This window comes from Pezoporus wallicus, unplaced genomic scaffold, assembly GCF_028554395.1.
Source record: "Pezoporus wallicus isolate ANWC-B61680 ecotype Strahan unplaced genomic scaffold, APGP_CSIRO_Pwel_v1 contig_3952, whole genome shotgun sequence".
Classification (NCBI taxonomy): domain Eukaryota; kingdom Metazoa; phylum Chordata; class Aves; order Psittaciformes; family Psittacidae; genus Pezoporus; species Pezoporus wallicus.
Window position 1 is genome coordinate 7279983 of NW_026635034.1, and position 20572 is coordinate 7300554.

Consider the following 20572-nt stretch of genomic DNA (forward strand, 5'->3'; position numbering starts at 1 on the left):
TCCTGAAGTCCTGTCACATAGTAGGCACAAGCCTTTCATGTCCGAAGGTTTTTGGGGTCATCAGATCCATTTAAAATATAGAGCTGCAGTGTTGACCCCAGCAACACTTACCTTCCTGTAGCAGGTTTTCTGGAGCTGGCAGAAATTCTCCTGCAGGTCTCAGAAATGTAGAAGCAATTTTCTAGGGTCACTTCTTCCATAACTGCAACTACTCCGTTTTAAAGCTGAGGGTATGGTGTAATGGTGCACAGTGCAGTGCCACACACAGTCACTGGTACAGTAGAAGGAAAAAAATATGGGTGAGAGCCATTAACACTACCCCAAAAAAAATGGAAAAGCCTAATAAATGACACATGGCAATCACATACATGCAAGACAGCATGGAAAACTCAATGTTCTAGGACAGGATTTAAATTGGTAACAGTGTATAATTAAATAGGATAAAATTAACTTTCATCTGAAGGGTAATTATGTCCCTTAGAAAATTATTTTGCTCTGCAGTTGTCAAAGCAAGTGACTTTTTTTCCCTAGAGTTTACACAGTAGAACTTAAATGTGTTGCATGAGTAGCATGATGCTTAATCTTGGGTGAGCCATTTCTCCTTCACTGGTGCATATTTTTACCAATAGGTGTTTGTAATTTATCCACTTAATAGTAAAATATAAATATAAATTGAAGTTAGTTTTTATGCAAAGGCAAAGGTTTTTCTTCATAAAATCTGTAGACAGTATTTACTTCCAGTGCTGTAATGTGCAGCACAGTTTTTACTTTGAAAATTCCACCAAGATCTGGTGCTGTGAAACTGAACTTAATAATACTGCACATTAACTGGGACCCTTCCTACAGGTAGACTTTAATTTGGATAGCAAATCTTGCAAGGTTCTTCCTCCCTTAGGGACAAGGGACTGTGACAGCTATTTCAAGGTTCTCCTTCCCATGGAGACCTTGACAGCTATTTCAGCACATTTCCTTTCTCTGCCATTTCCTGCCACCCTTGCTGTGGGAAAGAACAATTATTTTCTTCTAAAGGAGGGAAAAAAAGAACTGTGCATAAACTTAGTATCACCTAAAAAAAGAGTCTAGACTCTCTGTTGTAACTCATATAACCTTTCCCATCCCAGCTAAGTCTGTTGAGGAGGCATGTTGGGTTTTTCAAGAAGGAAATAGAAATACTGCAGTAAATCCTGTCCTATCCATCTAGCTCCCTTGTTCTATCGTTTTGTTGTGGAGGACTAATTGTAGTAGGACTAGTCCAACTAGTGAAGGTATTAATTTCAATAGTGAGGGCTAACACTGTGTTTTTAGACTGAAAAAGTGCCAGTCTACCTCTAATAAGTTGTTGTGTGTTTTGGCATACTTTAGTTCTTACTCATGCATATAGTGCCTTAGCATCTGTGTTCTAGGCAAATAATGAAGATTATATAATCCCTAAGGGATTCTACCCCTTTTCTGTGTTCTCAGGATTCTTAACCTGGAAGATGAGAGTTCTCTGCAGGGAAATACAGAGGAGCTGTGTTGTCATACAACTGCAGCAGAAAGTGCTAATAGTTGCTTTAGCCCGCTTAGTCCATGGTAGATGTGGCTCTGTTGTCATTTCTACCACCTCAGGAAAAGTGAACAAGCAGTTGAAGGAAGAGGATGACTGAATTTGTTTTTCAAATAACATTATTGCACTGCGGGAGTGCTGACCAGCCTCACTGCATTCTCCAGTCTCGGTTCCAGACATTAAATTTCTGCAATTGTCATTAGTTGTCAGAGCCATGCTTTTCACAACTTCGTGATGATTTTGTACACCTTTTATTGCTATGGGTACAAGACAAACTGGCGCGTTAGCGAGTACCAGCAACAGTGTTTGCAAATGAGCATTTTAATGGCTGTTGTAATCTTACATAAGATTACAATAGTGATTAAGCTGTGTATATGTAGACCCCTCTTTTAAGTTTCTGGCAGCTTATGCATTAAAACTGAACATTATTGCAAATGAAATCTGGGAGGATGTCTGTGCTGTGTCTGCATGCATTTTAGATTTGTTTTAGTAGTAGTATTTATCAAACATACTTTGGAAGAATGTATTTTTTACTCATCTCAAAGTCCTTCTCTAATGGATTGGATCTGAAACTGTGGTGTAGTGAGGATTTAATTTTCATTTTAAGTAGGCTTAAAAATATATTAAGCAAAAAGAAAACAGAATAAAGACAACACAGCTGAAATGCACCTGGCAGAATAATATAATGAAGGTATTTGAATTGTAGTCTGTAAATAAACACTGTGATTTTTGTAATTACTGAGAAATTGTCAGCTGTAAAACGTGTCTGTATTTGAAGATTGTATTTTCACTTTTTTTGAGAGGTGGTGAATTAATTTACTTGAGCAGCAACTGCATAAATATGGATTAAGAGTAAAATGACATCATTCTGGACAGTAGCCCTTTCTCGAAAATACAGCAGTTATTTGAACTAAATTTCCATATAGAGATGTTAATACAGACTTTAAAAAATTTAGCTGTTACTTTATTATTTTCAAAGTGCTAAAAATATATTTTAGGACCAGATTAGAGAACTAGGTACAATACTACATTATAGCTAGTCAGAAAGTGTTAATTAAGATATTGACAGAAAGGATTATTGCTGCCATAAATGCTTCTAAAGCTGTGGAAAGGTAGATTGCAAACTGCATCTGTGTTATAACTGCATATTTAGCACTAAATTTCAGATGCAATGACTGTAAGCATTACAGCAAGAGTAAAGGTTAATCTCTTTCTGGCAGTATTACAAGGAGTTGCAAGGCAGGATCTGTCCTGGTTGACTCCACTGCCTCTTTGCAGCTGCTCTCAGTGGGAGTGCTGGGCTCACTCTGGCTGCTGCCAGGTAGTAGTCTCATGTTGCTGTCAGTCGTGATTCTCGGCTTCATGTACTGGTTCCTAGCTTACCTTCCCACTTCGGTTATGTTCTCTGTGGCATCTGCCCTTAGCTGCCTCTGCAGGATGCTACATACTTCATCACAGATACAGATGTTATTTGCTAAGATATACTTGCTTTCTGTACTGGTGTTTTTCTATAATTAGGCTGAAGATTTTAGTCCCAGTCCAGTATAACTGTCATTTTGGAGTTAGCTTCATTCTTGCTGCCTCTTCCACTTGCTCTCTGTGGCACCTCCAAACCTGCCAGTGCTGTTGCAGTGCTCATTTGTGGAGTTCAGTCTCAGCCTGCTTAGACCTTGGGGTGGAGGGGGTGTTACTGAACAACCCTTATTTCATACTTCTATGCCAGTGAGATTAAGTTTATACGTATGTTCAGCTTTCAGTATAAGAAGCTGCCTTGATTTCAGTGAGACATGCTCAATTACATCCATGTGTGTTTTGCAGGACTTTATACCTAGTAGACATAAATAGAGCCAGTGTAAATAGAGTGTGAGTAACCATGCATATGCTGTTAGATTTCCCTGTAATCCTGTGATTGTAATTCTGAATACAGTCGTTTCCAAGTGTCTTTTCATACTGCTGAGAAATTTTGGTTTAGACTCCATTTCTTAATCTTTGTGTTGACCTAGATTTAATTTTTCATTTGGTTGGTGTCCTCCATTGTATTTGGGAAGGGTATCTCCACTATCCAGCAGATGTAACAAGAAACAACTTACTAGCAGAATTGCAGTCAGCGCCTGCTAGGTTGGAGCACAATTTTTGCTTCCAGACTATTCACTTATTTATTCCATGTTGCAATAAAAAAGTAGCAGTAATTGTTACAAACTGCCAGATTTGAGAACTGGACCCTTAGGACTGAATATTCAAAACCAGCTAGTGCAATTACCAGTGTGTTTAAATTGAACAGGGTTTTAAAACTTTTTTTATGGCTTCCTTAAGGACTGTAACATTGTTGAGTTCTCTTACACAAGACTGGATCAAGGGCGATGTAACCAGATACTCTGACATAGTTGTGATAGCTGTGGACAGAGGATCTAACATAACTGGTTCCGAGTGCTTTGGTATGCTTTACACTGATAACACAGAGTTAAATTTTATGGGAGACTTGAGTTCTTTTCACCCAAGTGGCCACTCAGGTCACCCAGCATGACTTTCTGTATTACATATATTGTAGATTTATGTGGGTCTGATGTCTATTTAATCACTGCCCGATTTGGATCTTAGAAGCTCTTGTTATTGTTGGTTAAGTATGCATAACAGCCCTTCCAAGTGTGACCTTTCTGTTGGTATGTATCTTGGGAACAAAAGAAGGATTTAATAATGAAAAGCCTTGCCATAATGAGTCATTATTTTTTAAAAATACAGCAGCTATCTTAAGCAAATGTCATAATATATATTCTGTGGTCAGCACCAATTTGGACAAATTAAGCTGCATTCCACACTAAAATGCTGGTGTGCTAATACAAGAATACATTGTTCTAGTTGTTTCAGTGGGATTTTTTCACTGTTTTCTGTCCAGTCAGGCAAGTTCTCCCACATTACTTGGGAGAGGAAAATTGACTAGGTTTTAAAGCAGTCAACCTATTTTGCACAAAAAAACAATACACATTCAACTATTGGGAATAAAATACATTTCACTCAGTAGAGATTTGTTGTTTGATTTACAAAGAGTAAGTTTAGGTGGCTTATTTTATGTTTCATTATGATATATCTGTAGATTTACATCTCCTATTTAAGTTCATCAGTTACTGATGAAATGCTGTTCCATTGCATCAGCTGAAAGTTCTTGATAGCACCAGCTTAATCCTCAGTTTTATTTTTGTGACTTGTGTTGAAATAACAAATGTCATTGTGTAAAAGCCCCTGGGAACATAACATCATAACCTCAAATTAATCTGCGTTACTACCTTGAAATGGCTTCCTAGGGTTATGAACACTTGTGTTAGTTCTGCTTACTATTTAATCTTGTCAAGTGCTGGGATACAGAAGTGCATATCAAGTGTACAACTGCTGCAGCTTCTCCCATTAAGATGAGGTTTCCCTATTAATTAAGGTGCAGCAGCAGCCAGTCTGTTCTCTCCACTTGTAGTAGAACATTGTACTCACTGAAGTTACTAGAAATCCTATCATTTGGGATTACAACTTTACCCACTCCTTTTCCTCTGTGATCCAGGGGACCTATGATTTTGTTGGCTGCAAGTCCATGAAAGCTTAAGGCACAGAATGTAAGTAGTGTTGTAGACATCAAGGCAAAAGTTACGCTTGGATGGTGATCCGCCTCCTGTGGACAGTATAGCAGAGGAGGCACTGATTGTCTCACCTCACAAGATGGGAACTTGCTGTGCAATGTAATAGCCATCTTCATAATACCATATGTTACATATGAAGTTATAATGGTGAAGATCAACTCTTAAGAACTTACTAAGAAAATATTAAGAACTTATTAAGAAAATACTAAGGATTACAATGATTAATCCAAGAAATAATTTTGTTAGAAAACACAAACTGTTACACAGCATAATGAACATAACTAGGGAAAGATTAAATAATTATAAAATACAGGTTAAATCTAGGAAGCTCTAGCAAAATTGCTCTGTAGAGATGTTTGCCATCAAATTCAGGTACAGGTTCGCTTTGTCCTTTTCCATGTATTCTTCACAAGAACCTCCATCAAGCAGAAGCTTGCTTCTTGCATTTACGTATTTTATACACACACTTCACCTGGAAGCGTTCAAGAGTCTGCTCCAGAATGTCCTTTGCATATGGCTTTTACAAGGGTAGTCTAGTTCCACTTTTTTTGTCTCTTTGCCATGATTTAGTAATGTTCATATAGCATGAGGTCCATTAAGCCCAAGGCAGTGGACATGCTAGTTTAATGAAAGGTAAGAACTAACACATTGGATGTGTGTATGGGAGGACTGTTAGCACTGTCTGTACTCCCCAGCCTCAGTGGCGAACACGGTTTCATGGACTGTGCTGGCATTACAGTAACTAAACACAAGTTAGAACCAAAACGGCAATGAAAGAGAAACAAGCTGTGCTGGAGCCCGTGTCTTACAACGTCCCTCCCGTCCTGGTGGCGGCCCGCACCGGGCCCCGCTCACAGCCCCGCCTGCCCCCGAGGCGCTTCTGACTCAATTTTAGGTTTCTGCCTCTGAACGAACCACGGTTTTTCCACTTTCCTTCGATGTTCCAGATAATTTCCAGGACGCCGCCGGCCCGAGGCTCCCCTGACACCGCCCCTGAGCGCAGGGCCCTGCGATGCACCTGCCGCACACTGCGGCGCCTCGGACGGAGGGGACAGCTCCGGGCCCCCCTTCACCCCCGCAGCTCTCTCTAACGTTTAAGCCAGCGCCTCGCTTGTTCTCGAGGGCCGGAACGCGCCGGGGAGGGGGCACCCAGCACAGCCCCCCGCCGGCGCTGTGGTGAAGGCGTTCCGCGCCGCTTGGGCCCGCCCGGCCTCCGTCCCTGCGGCTCCCGCCCCACCGTCCCCCGCTCCGCCCCCAGCTGTGGCGTCGCCGGGCTCGGTTTCCGTGATAGCTGCGAGCGGGACCAGCGCCGCGCTGGGTGTGTGCGGGAGCGCAGCGGGGGCAGCGGGCGCCATGGCGGGGGCGTCTCGGGTTCTCCGCCGTCCTTATTAGAGCCGCCGCCCAGCCCAGCTGGAGCCATGGACAAAGCGGACAAGGTGTGAGGGGCGGGTTCGGCGCTGAGTAGAGCATAACAGCTGTGGCGGGAGGGGGCAAGCTACGCCCCCGGCGCCGCGGTGAGGGCGGGGGGCTGAGCGGCCGGGCGGGGGACGGAGGGGAGCGCTGGGGCGGCGGCTCGGCTCTGTCAGACCCGCGGCTGTCAGGCCCGGCCCGGCGGACGCCGGCTGAGCGGAGGGGCAGGGTGCGGCCCGCGGCCTGCTGGGGCCGGCGTTGGTGCGAGGGGTGCGACGGGGGCTACCGTGCCGGGGTGGGGGCTGGCATACCTCCCCGCCGAAGAAGGGCCCCTCTGCGGGCTGTAGACGGGGCGGCTTACAGGCTGCGCACCGGAGTTTAGCGCGTATTGCTGGGTCGGTGGCGCGGCGGGCGGTGTCGGTCGCTAGCACCCGGCCTGGGCGCTGCCCGCCCGCGAGAGGTGTCCGGCCGGGCAGGGGCTGCCGGGGTGGGTTGTGGAGCGTGCGGCTCCTGTCGGTGCTCGCGAAGGGGTGCGTAGGTCTGACTTGGCCTGTACCTGTCTTGTTTCTGCAGGCTTTGTTTCAAGCTTAGGCAATAATTGCATTTAGTGAAATTAGATTTAAACTTGTCCGGTCACTAGGAGAGACTTTTACGGGCTTTTGGAGAACTTTACAACACGAGATGTGTCACTCTTGCTGAGATACTGCAATACCAGGTTCAGGTTGAGATTCTCTGTTGGGACGTAGCTGTTGGTCACAGCTGGTTAGCAGAGAAGGAAGGAGTTGGATATAACTCATTAATCCTACAAGTTGCTATTTTTTCCCCCTCGATGTTTAGCTTAGCTTTGTCAAGGTAATCTGTTTGAGTTATTCTTAAGACTTGCCATACTGTAGTTAGGAAGATGCTTAAACTGGGACTTAAGAGTTTGTAGGATTTATTACTTATATGCAATAAAATGTTTCATCATCAGGAGGTATTTCTGAAAGGTGTATGTAGAATGAATGCTACCATCCATAGTAACCTGATCTTACTTCTGAGCTTTTGTTTCCACAGAATGTGTTGAAAATTCACAAATTACTATGCTTTTTTTGTCATTTTCAGGTTTGGCATCTCCAGGGATTCTAATAGTTGGGTTAATAAATAAAATAACACAAGCTGCTGTAGCAAAGTACATACTGAGTAAGAATGCACTCTGTGAAGATATTACAGTATGGCTCCTGCTGTGTCTTTCTTACTAAACCTTCTGGTGTGGAAATTACTTTAAATTCACTTCTTTTCATGCTTTCTTATTTGCCTTCATATAGAACTAATCTTATTCTGTAAGATTAACAGTAGTCTGACCTTTTTGCTTTAAAATCTTGGGTTTAAGGTTTTACCTGTGCTCCCTTTCCTCCCCCCAATTCATCTGTAATTAGTACTGCAGTACACTTGTAAAATATTTATTCCTTGTTGCTTGAGTTCTTCATTACTGGAGGTTCACGCACATGCCCCTATCAAACCATTCTCTTTTTGTTTGTTGGAAATAGCTCATGAAAACTGAGAATCGTTGTGTTATTCATAGTGTAAAATATTGACTCTGATTACCTTAACTAAGTCCAGTGTTTCAACTTGGAGGTGTGTTTAAGCTCTTTAAAGGAAGAACCGTCTTATTTATTCTGTTTGCAGCATATCTAGTCCTGTCGGTTCCTTATTCACTAGTAAGGCTTCTAGGCAGACAAGTAATTGACACCTGATGAGTTTCTAAAGTGATTCAACTATCTTATTGCTTGTGTCTCCTCCTTGTGCAGTAGCATTTTGATTAGCAGATCCTTAAATGCTTTAGGTTTGAACCTTTAATGCTGTAACAATTGAATGTAGTCTCCTTTTCCCGTGTATTTGATAAGGTTGCATCAGTTTTGGGTGCTGGTTTATCTTTTCTTTGATATGGGCGCCTTTCTGCACATGTATTGCATGGCATCTGATATATGAATATTAAAGCTTGCAGACGTATGTTAACAGTGCTTACACTCTTCTCTCCTTTCCCCCTGAATATTCTTTCAGCTGCAATATGGTAACTGTTCATGCTGATAGAAATCACTACTGTGGAATTACAACAATATGAAGTAGGAATATTGTCCTACATTATAGTATTTCAAGAGTAAAGGGAGATAGCAAATGCTTGGGGGGGGGGGGGGGGGGGGAAGTATTTGAAGAATGTTTTGTGGTGTTGGCTCAGTAAATCCATGTGAGATGCCACGCACCAAGAACGTTTGGACAACTAAACGACAAAGATTCTAGATAACCATTCAGGTGTCTCTTACCTAAATCCTGGTATGACTTTGCCTATTCTTATATGCTCACTGATATTTTGACAGCTGACACAGAAGAAAACATAGTCATGTTGTTTAAAAACAATTATTTTATGATAGGATGTGTTGTGATTTTTGGTGGTGGGTGTAGAAGCTTACTTTTGTCTACACCAGAACTGTAACTGTTCCCATTAAAAAGTGCATGGGTTTCAGCAGTTAAGTGTAGGTTATATTCATACAAGAGACAGAACTTGCCACATGACCTCTGTCACTCTTTCCATTGAAGCCGATTGTGATAGAAAGCTAAGGAGAAACAACTTGCACCTTCCCCTCTCAAAGACACTGCTGTGCTCTGATTTTTCTCACGCGTGTCTTGCCCTATGATTAAGACATTTAGTTCTATTAGTGCAGTTGAGAAATCAGGTGAAGTTGCAAAATCAGTGACCTGTGTTTTGTATTAGTATTGCTTAAAGACAGCCTGTTCTGCTTGCCTCTACTATTCTTGACCATTAGACAGTTGGCTTGATAATATGCTTACCGTAGAAGTAGCACTAGTTCTATATTTTGTGCTATTTATCCCCTGCAATTTCCTTCAGTTTTTCTTACCCACAGCAGAATTTTCAACTGAGGCAAACTGGAAAAGGTCAGCTTTCCTGTGCTGTACATTTTGTGTGGTTTTTTTTTTCTCTTGAACCTTGAAAAGGCAGAACTTAGAGTTTGTGAGTTTCACGTTTTTAGAGAACATCTTCTCCAGTAAATTTGAATGTTATTGATATGATATATGAACATCTTTTTGATCAAATTTGCTTGCCTTGAGTAGTCTGTGGAGATGAGGAAGCTGATTTACATGAATGGTTTCTATTAATACTTTTAGTACATAAGTTACAAAGCGTTCAGATATTAGTACTTCACATTGGTAGTGTGAGTTTTGAAGTTTGTATGTACTGTTGAATGCTGTAAACTAAAGTGAAGAGGATCCTCTTGGTAGCCTTTTTTAAATCTTTAGATGAGCTTTGTAACTGTAAACATTAAATTTTGCCACCACCAGCCCCCTTTTTTTTCCCCTAGAATATTCTTGTTTTGTTTTAAACATGGCAACTTGTCATATTGTGTCACTTGCCAATTTCTACATATACATAAAAATGTTTATACTTAGCTTTGTTACATTCGGAGCGTGGTACTTTCTTCTGTGAAAGGGAAGATAATTATGCATGGTTCCCTTATGAGCTGAGGGGAAAGGGAAAGACTAACTTCATAGAGTATTTACGTGAAGTGTTGCATTGAAATTACTGTGTTAAATCTAAATAAGGAGGATTAAATTTTGTGCTTTGTTAAATGGCCTGCTGCTGGTGTTTCCAGTTGGACTGCATATTTACCATTCCTGAAGTATTGCCACTTAGAAGCAACTAATTATAGAAACTGTGGCTTCCATATTTGTGAAGTTTCTCTTAAAATAGAGGAAATGTGACCTGTCTTACTACTAAAATGGCTTTTAAAATACTAAATTCAAAATTCAGAAGTAGGATTGTTTTTCTAAAACCAGGAGAGTTTGGAGCTGTTTTTTTATCTTATATTTGTGATGAGACTTCTTGTTTCCAGACTTTGAGACAGCAAAGCAGCTGATTTTATTATAGCCCTCTGAAATGTGGCATCTGTGTCTATTTTCTCACCCTGTAAATGGCAAGATTGATATCCAAGTGTTCTTTTCTGAGAGCTAGCTGACAGAGATACTATTTAATGGAAAATGCTGAATGACATTAAGCTACAATGAACAAAAACTTTTCTAAGATTAAACATACAGTGCTATAACTGCAGGACAGAGTTTACCAGTCTGTTCCTGCTTGTGTCATCTTCTGTCTTTGCAGCTGTTGATGACTACAGTAGCTTTTATATAGGAAACAAAGGATCACTTCAGTATATATGCTGTCTTGAAAGAGTTGTAATTGTTGGACTGAAATATGTAATGAGCTACTGCAAAACATTTTGTAAATCGAAACTAGGCATATCTACAAAAGAGACTTCTGTAAAAGCGTTGGTTTCTTTTGAAGGGGTGTGCTTCCATTGACAGGCAAGTGATTGAAAATCTGATGTTTCAGCATGACTTAAGGTTATATTTAGAATTGAGTTTGGTTATGAAAGATAAATTCTAATAAAGCTTTGTTTAGCTTTGTGATGTGAAAGGTTGAATAAACATGAAAAGGTTACATTCCAAAATAAAGTTTGGTCTTGCAACATTTGCGGTGTTTGCCTTTAGACTGCTTGATCAAAACTATACACTACTCTGTATTAACTGTTTAGGGTCTGACCCTGTATTTACTGTTGTCAGTGGCAAAGCACTAATTTCTTAGTGGATGCAGGCTAGAATAAATCTTAGTACTGTGAATGCAATTAGAGCATAAGTTAGTAGCACAAGTGTTGTGTTGAAAGGATTAGGAAAAGTGTGGAAACCTTCCCTCAAATCCTTCAGTGCTTAACAAATTTTTCTTGTCTAATTCTTTTTGCTTGCTTGTGGTTGCAACCTAGTGGCATGGTCAGTCCTGCTGGTTCTCTTTATTTGCACTTGTCACTCCATTTGAACTGTGTGGATTAAGTCTTTGAGGAATTGTGTTCATACATATTTGCAAGGACTTTGTTTATGCACTTAGTATTGGCTTCTGAAACAAAATACTATTTAAAAGAAGGATCTCATCCCTTACTCTGAAGTTTACTTCAGTTGTCATTGATTGCATTTTCTGTTGAGTCTTAAGCCTGTCAACATGGTATTTAAAAAAAACCAAATCCAACACCAACTGTTTTATCATTATTTCTGTGTCTGGCCAAAGAGACACAGAGACTACCTGTTAGAAGAAAAAAGAAGTCTTTGTTGGAGATACTTTTTGCTTGTCCAGCACGAGAAGAAATTAGCAGCACCTTTACTTACTAAATTGATTATTATTTATTTTGCTTTCTGTTTCACTTTTTCTTCTTACACTATTAAGGAAATATTATGCCTGTTATTCTGGCAACATACTAGGAGCCAGGAGACCTAAAATACTATTTAAAAAAGAAGTTACTTTGCTGTCTTTCTTCACCAGTCTTCCCTCCCAGATGAGTAAAGGATAGTCCTAAAAAAAATCTGCTTAGATGACTTGGGGCAAATTACTTGGCGTTGCTGTTTTGTTTCCTTCAGGTGTCAGATGAAACCACTAACCATCTGTGAAAAGTACTGAAATGCCTGGGTAATCACACTGGAGAGTTAATTCTGTTTATGTGTTGGTTTGGTTCCTGACTTGATACATTTGCTTCCCCTTTTTGCTTTCAAGTTAAAGTTCACTGTCCTCATCTGAAGACGCATCCTATGTAAAAAGGAACTTCTAAGTATTTTAGAGGGACTGGTAAGGTACTATAAGGAAGTAATATGTTGAAGTTAATTTGTTTAGCTAGTAATACACTTGAGCTGTCTTTGTTTTCTACCCTGAAGTGGAAATGGGGATTTGTTGTTTCATGAAATGTATCAGTTGTGCTGAGTACTGCTTATATTATGCTTACAGAATGGTTTTGTAACACTTGTATTAAGGTTTTCAAGTTTTTAGTTGCTGTTCTGGTGAGTTAGCATATATATATTTTATATGGATATACACACACACTTACACGATGCCTACAGAACAAATTGCAAAATTGAAAACCAGAGCTTTACCTCAAATTGTTCTTTTTGCTGAAACAAGTTTCTTGCAAGCATTTAAAAAAAAACACCAACATAAACCAAACCTCAGACTAACCCAACCTGTAGGTACAGGTTAAATTGCACAAGAAAATTGTGTTTAAGATGTAAGGCATGTAAAAGATTTTTGAAGTGCAGTTTTGATTCCCTAAAATAACAGACCTATCTAAGTTCTGTAGGCGAAAAAAGAAATTAACTTTCAAATACACCCATATGTGTTTATGATTACAGGATATGCTGTATATTTATTTCAGCACTGCAGGTAAGCTACATATGTTATGAGCTGTACAGAAAATGGTTATTAAGTACATCAGCCAATTGATCTGTCGTAGCAATAGTTAATCATTACCTGTAGAAGAGGCTGAGGAACAGGCAAGGAAACATCAAAGTTGTTCTACTTTGGGCATCTCAAAGTTGTTTAAGCTTAGCAAAATCAAGCAGAAGAAATCAGAATAGTTAGGGTTGGAAAGGACCTTAAGATCATCAAGTTCCAACCCCCCTGCCATGGGCAGGGACACCTCCCATTAAACCATATCACCCAAGGCCTCGTCCAACCTGGTCTTGAAATGAAATCCAATGACATTTTCTTCAGCTTGTAAAGTTACTTAAGAGAGTTGGGGTTTTTGTTTTTTGTTTTGTAGGGGTTTTTTATTATTTAAATAGAAACAAAAAATATAATAATTCTACTTTTACTGGAAGTGTTAAAGTGAGTTAAATTCCATCCAAAATACTTAAATAGAAAAGTAAGGTAGGGATTGTCTTTGCAAATTGACAAGAAATACTTCACTATGGCAGCCTTGCTGATGAGAGTCATTTGGCTCCTGCTTTGACCAGTTATATCTCCTTCTTTTAGTACTTGATGTGAAAGACTGTTCTCACATAATACTAATAATAAATGATGGTATAATACAATGTCACAAAAAACCCTGTAATGAGACCATTCTGCAAGTGACTCGCCATTAAGGAATGAGGATTTATTTTTCCAAAATAATATAGGGAAAGAGCAGACAGACAGGAAAAGACCTTTAAAATAAGGATCTTTTCCCAACCTCAGTCACAAATAAAATGTTGACTATTTTCCAAACCAGCACTAGAGTGGTGTATAATTAGTATCTTGGATAAAGTTCACTTGACATGTTGCTAGGAGGTACTGACCAGTAGATTAGGGGTAGTTGTTTGAAAGTTTTCAGAACTTCATGAAAAACACCGTATTTATAAAGCACTTGCCCAGTTTTTACTGTTAAATTCCTTATGGATGAGACAGCCTTGGTGTATTCCTTTAAAGTTTATGCTGTTCAGCTCTGTAGGCCAGCCCACAACTGAATCTATTCTTAAATATTTTTGCTTCGTGATCTTGAAATAGCATAAAAAGAACCCTTCTAGTTTCTGGGAGGGATTTCAGTGTTGGTATTTCTGTTATGTGTAAGTGTACGTAAGCATTAGAGGGGTTTTTTTTAGTTAGTCAGTTAATGGAAAGTGTTTATCCTCATGGTGCTGTGTGTGGAGGAGAATGCCTTGGAGTTTTGCATAGGGGTGGGTGAGTCACCAGCTGCGGAGGGATGTGCCTGAGGTCAGAGGAAGCTCTCTGTAGAGCAGTGCGTTTGACTTGTGTTGCACAAGTTAGGTGCTGCCACTGCACCTGCACCATGGCTTGTACTCTGTATGTAACTTCAGGAGCTGAAAAAGATTTAAAGGTGATCGTTCCACTGTAAAGTAGACCTTGTTGCGCAGCAGGTAGTGATACTTTTGTACTGGTGCTTGTAGCCATAACCTTTTTCACAACAGTCATTATTAACCGCTTTTTGACAAGAATAGCGTATCTTGTCACTTACTAAGACATACTGTTTCCCTTTCTGCCGCTCTAGTTCTACTTTTATCCTTTCATTTATTTATTTAGAAGTTTTGTTTTCCTCTCGATTGCTGCTAAAACTTCAAGTCTCTTATGCTACAATTTTATCTGTAAATGACTGATGTTCTTACTAAATAAGCTTATGAAAGCAGAGACTCATTTTGTTGGAAGGGATATTTCTGCTTTCTTAGCACACCTTGACAAGCCCAAAGTTAGAGAAGCCTCTCAGGAAATGGTTAAAAATAACAATGGACTCTCTACTTCATGATTTTTGCTTCCTGCCCCCTCTTTTTATATAACTTTTTTATTATTAGTCCAGGTATACCAGGCTTTGTCTTTGGTCACTGTGGCTTGCAGAACATCTTACCATCGAAGTTGTTAAGGGTGTAACTTTGATCTCAAATTAATACTTGCAGACAACTCTCTGCTATCCTAAATAATGTTTCACGTAGAAAGCTTCTGGCTGTGTTTACGTAATTAATTTTTAGTTAGGTGCTCAGTATTTGGAAAAAGTGAGTGATGCTTAAGTAAAATTATTCGACGAACTGATGTTTACAGGAGGTGGCTGGTGAAATTTGAGCTAATACTGTAGCTAACTGCCTAAAATCTCATGAAGTATGAGATTTTGATAATTTGATAATGGAAGGGTAAAAATAAAAAGAGGCAGATGCTTTGTATATAATAGCACTGTTTATAGGAGAAGTTTGATTCCACTTGTACTAGTCATCCAAATAGCTGCTACAGAACGACCATCTTTGCAATTACCTAGCTTGAATGTTGTGTTTGGAGCTGAAAATGGATTGAGCAAAACATCTGGTTTAATTTTCAAAATTGACAGGGAATTCTAATACTGTAATCATAGGTAATCTGTATTGAAAATGCTTCTGGTAGTTCTGATGTTTTAATAGCGAATATAATAAATGAAAGGGAGCTTTTACAGTCTCAACTATGGAGTGTTTTTTTTTCCTTTCCCTTCTGAAGATTATGTGACAGTAAAGTACTTAAATACCAGTTGGTTTGCAGCTTGTTTGGTGAATTACAGTGTAACTCATGGTCTTAGTAATTTACTTAATGATGATTCTACCTGTTGCTTAGTAATTAGATTTTCTTGTATGTAAACGCGTCAGACTAACTAAACAAAGGTCTAGTACTCTGCATAAGTGGGTCTTGACCTCACTTTTTCTAGTTCATGCTGGTGTATTTACCTACTCATCAAGTAAAAGTAGCTTTCCTTGCTCACTGGAACAACTGTATTTTCAAAACATTTTTTGGACTTAGCCCTCCACCTCCAAGCTGCTAAAGAAATGCACGATCTTAATAAAAAAAAAGAATGTTGGGGACTTATAGTAGGCTTATAGATTCAGATATTGAACAGGAAGACTGCCTGTGGGTGTGCTGAGCAAGGACATGGACTGAGAAGTGTGTGGTAGGCGCAGGACTACGCGCCATCATGTTTTCAGAGCTCCCATTGTTTAATTGTTTCTTTTCATGTGGATGTTCTGCAGGTAATGGAAAGGATATAATGCTGTCCTCAGCACATCAAACAGTCAAGCTTTTGTAGAATAGGAGCATGTACTTGTATAGGTTATGCGCTGCCTTTGGAATGCTTTTAGACAAATGGAAGGAAAAGTTTCTGGAATCCTTGCCTCCTTTGGAGAGAATTGGTGTTCATTGAGATATTAATGTGCGACAAGTATAAATAAGCTGAAATCTTTGTACAAATACATGCTTTTTGGCTGAATGTAACTTAAAATGGAATACAGAATTTAAGGGTACTTTGGATCTGCAGTTGTACTGAATAGAGAATTTTTCATTGTTTAAGATCCAGCCATTCTGTACAAGACAAAAAGTTTGGGTAAAAACACCATATAAGCTTTTGGGGATACCTTCAGGACTGGGAGAGATACTTTTATTTGAAAGCAGTCTTTAAATTGCTTTCTAAAACTTAATTTCGAAGCAGTCTTTAATGGCTTCATGGCAAAATATAATTATATTCTTAACACTTTAACATATGTTAAAATTGTGCAGATGGAATATGTGGGGGGTGGTGGTTCTGCGATACGCCATCTATTTTTGTAGTAAACCTATGATTTACTGCTGAAAAATCTTCTTTATAATTGCCTAGGAACATGGTCAGATTTGTAGAGCAGGTCAGGCATTACTATATCTTCCATATGTTGGTTTCACTTTTGAAAGTCTCCAGAACTGTGTTCCACCTACAGCGCTAATTTGATTTCTTTCTGTGCTCAGACTAGTATATCATTTGCAAGATCTGAACTTCAGTCCCTTTTAAATTAATTAGTTTTCGCACTTTGAAATGTAAAGGTTAATACAAATGCCAAATGTTGGTGATCTGTCTTACACCCTGTGATGGGAAGGATATAACAAGTGCTTGCCAACTGTTTTACGTCTCTTTCAGTTTAAGGAACCCTGTAGTCTTGTCATACATTTGCCTGCTATTTGTGGTATATAGTGTACAACATTATGAATCTGAATTTTCCCAAGCAATCTATGGTTGTATTCAATGAAGACATTGTTTCTATTTTTTTTTAAGAATGTCAAGCTGTCAGCTGAAGTAGAACCATTTATTCCTCAGAAGAAGGGTCCAGAAACACTAATGATCCCAATGGCGCTTCCTAACGACAGCGGAGGAATTAATGGCATGGAACCAACTCCTATCCCTAGCTACCTGATCACGTGCTATCCATTTGTACAGGAAAACCAACCCAATAGGTAATAAATAGTTGTGTTCTTCATGAAAGATGTGTTTTTAAATGAGTTTAAACTTTTGGTAGACTTGAGAGGAGTCAGGGAGCTTATTTATTATGTTCACTTTATTTAATTTTGTGACTGTTCATGGGCGAGGGTGAAGTTTCCCTGTCCCAGATCTTTTTTACTTATTTCTGTGCCTCTACTTATCTCTATTCATATTCTTTGCAGCTTTTCTTGCCCTGGCTGTAGATGTCTGGTACAAATTCTATGATTCGAAATTCTCCACAATGTCACCTGCTCTGCTCTTGCATCTTCTAGGGCAGTCAGTAGGTCTGTATCTGAATCTCTGATGCTGAAGCAAGGCTCCATGTGTATAACTTGGATTCAACCTTGGTGCAAAACACTGTGCAGATGACACTTGTGTAGCTGTATCCAGGGTTGTCTTTTTAGCATAATGAGTTATAATACATTTTGTTTAGGAACTCCTTTATTCTAACCCACATGCTCTTTATCCTTACCCAACTGCGGTATTCACTAAATGCACAACTTCAATATAAATAGTCAACTCTGAAGGCATAAACAATTACTGCTGTTTGGTTTTGAAAAATGTACTTAGTGTTTGCTTAGGATAGCACTTCAGTGCTGCTGTACTGGAATATGAAGAACAAAAATAATACTTAGCAAGTGCCTGCTGCTGATCTATAAAATTATACTGGACCTTTTCTTACTCTTTGTCTAATACTCTGGCCTCTGCATTTTCCATGTAGATTTCCCAGTCTCTTGGGGATCTGAAGAGAGAGACTTGGGTTCGTAGTTTCCAAGGGGGTCTTCTAGTAGTATGCTGTATCACAAATAAACACAGGAAGAAGTCTTTGGGCTTGGTTTCAGTAGTAAGGTCCTAAATGCCTGTTTTCATGTGTGCTGCTTAAGGCCTGCATTTTCATAGGAATTCTGACCAAGGGTGACTTGGCAACTTAACATACTTAAGTACTTGCCCCTGTGTTGGCTAATGTTCCATGTGTCTGCTAGCTTACCTTGTGTAAACTTAGGTGTGTACTTTGGTTATATTACTGAAATTGTAATGGAAACAAAGTACTTGTGAAAATAAATGCCTACATTTTGTTTCATATTGGAAATTTAATGAACTTGTACAAATGCAAGATCGACAGAAGTACTTGTCTTGCACTTGAATGTAATGTGAGCTTGTGAATCAGTTGATCAGCATCTTGAAGTCCTAATAAATTTAAGTTTAGTTATTAAAAGCTAAGAGCTCATGAAACTAATGAGATTGGTTGTTTTCTGTTCCTTTTTTAAGGAGGTAGTAAAGATTGAGAGAGAGAAACTTCCTGAGCAGTTGCCTTTCTTTTTGATTTTTGCAGACAGTTTCCGTTATACAACAATGACATCAGATGGCAGCAACCCAACCCAAATCCTGCAGGACCATACCTTGCTTATCCTATAATATCTGCGCAACCTCCTGTTTCTACAGAATATACATATTATCAGCTGATGCCAGCACCATGTGCTCAGGTCATGGGTTTCTATCATCCTTTCCCTACCCCTTATTCTGCACCCTTTCAAACAGCAAATACTGTAAATACAGTTACTACAGAATGCACTGAGCGTCCCAACCCATCGGGCCAGGTCTTTCCGTTATCCAGTCAGCGGAGCAGAAGCAGCAACAGGGGACCAGTCATACAAAAAGTGAGTCTGTTTTTTAATAGGATAAGTAAAACTGTGTAGAGAAAATATCTTTGCCCAGGAAAAATGCATCTTATTTCAGTAAAATGATACTATGGCAGCAGTATCAATGGAAGGAAAGGTGTGCAGAAAAGGTAGGTATTAATAGGACAATAGCAAAATTCTTGGTAAAGTAGTTGGTGAGTTTATAGAGCCTGCACGTATAATGTGGGAAACTCCCACTGCGTCTTTGCTGGTTTGGTCTGAGCTTAGTTACTTCCTTAGAGAGCAAAGGAAGTATGCCCATACTTCTTTTACCCTTTTTTATGTATTTCCATATTATAAAACCCTATTCATTCAGAAAATACTGCAAATAAGTCTGATATTTTTATTAATGCTTCCCTTAATCTTTTTTGTCTTTAAACATGTGGCTTCTGTAGAGAGCGTTAGAACTTTTAGTTGCCTTGTTTACAACTGTGAAGTCAAATCATATGACGTGTGTGTGGCTAATCTTTTAAAACAGCAACAGCAGTTACAGATGCACATAAAAAGTAAACGTCCTCCAGTGAAAAATGTTGCCACTCAAAAGGAGACCAGTTCTTCAGGTCCTGAGAACAGATCAAAGATTGTTTTGCTGGTTGATGCCTCACAGCAAACAGGTAAGGTTTTTTTGTGTTCTGGATGTACAAAATAGCTAGTAGTACATGTCAGTCACCATCCTTCCTAAAAGAAGGTGGCTCTGGCTTAGATGTGGCTTTGTGGATCAAAAATACAATGAAAATATGCTAAGAGTTGCAGAGACCTACTCAGTATGTCACATTGTAACGTTGCAATGATACGGTATTTCTGCAGGGATTTTCTTTCCCCTGACAAAAGCGGGCTCTTCCTGAAAGAGCTGGTTATTATTAATAGCTGTATCTAGACATATGTTCAAATACAATGCTGGTTTTAATTTTCTTAGGAGATTGTTGTCATGTGCAAAGACTTTGGCTTTCCTTATTCTTTTATGATGCATAGGCTTTTCATGTCCTTTAACAATTCTTGCACAAGTAACTTATTTACTTTTTTCTTGCAGATTTCCCTTCAGATATAGCCAATAAATCACTTTCTGAGAGTGCTTCTACAATGCTTTGGAAATCAAAAGGCAGGCGCAGAAGAACTTCTCACCCTGCCGCAGAGTCCTCTAGTGAACAGGGTGCAAGTGAAGCGGACATTGACAGTGACAGTGGCTATTGTAGTCCTAAGCATGGCAATAACCAGGCTGCAGCCATGACTTCAAGAAATACAGATTCTTGTGCAATGAATGTATGTAATACATAACTGAATAAATTAACTGTATTTGTTTCTTAAAGACTAGTAAAAATTACTGAAAACTTTTTTTCCCTTTTCAGGTTGTAGAGCCATCAGTAAGTACAAGTAAGTATTGTCTTAGCTCATGAGCTGTTTAAAATTTAGCTGGGTCACTTTTGTATTTATTTTTCGTTACATTTTGCTAGGAATCATTTTTGATCTGCTTCCAGCATGCTACCCTGATTGATCAGATACTTCTGAAGATATGTCTTTACTGTGATTTCCACCACCTCCATTAAGGCCCCAGTTATTTGTCGAGTGAATTGGTGTATAAGTAGCTATCACTAATGGTTTATCAACAGCTGCTTTTAAAGAATTAAAGAAAGCTAGAGACTGCAATGGAAGCATTCAGATAAAGCTGTGCTTCTGTTGTGTTTTATCCTCAGGCTTCCTTACCCTGTGAAACTGCAGTTG

The 20572-nt window shown here is 39.3% G+C and overlaps 1 protein-coding gene across 1 annotated transcript in view; it reads left to right on the forward strand.

The window, feature by feature from the left end:
• Positions 1 to 6374: 6374 nt before the first annotated feature.
• The window catches only part of SECISBP2L (SECIS binding protein 2 like), a 30499-nt gene continuing 16301 nt past the window's right edge, over positions 6375 to 20572 (forward strand). The window contains exons 1-6 of the mRNA XM_057396896.1: positions 6375 to 6605; positions 16971 to 17149; positions 18508 to 18832; positions 19332 to 19467; positions 19884 to 20113; positions 20200 to 20224. Of these exons, the coding sequence (XP_057252879.1) occupies positions 6588 to 6605; positions 16971 to 17149; positions 18508 to 18832; positions 19332 to 19467; positions 19884 to 20113; positions 20200 to 20224 (913 nt within the window). The 5' untranslated portion in view covers positions 6375 to 6587. The remainder of the gene's footprint in view (positions 6606 to 16970; positions 17150 to 18507; positions 18833 to 19331; positions 19468 to 19883; positions 20114 to 20199; positions 20225 to 20572) is intronic.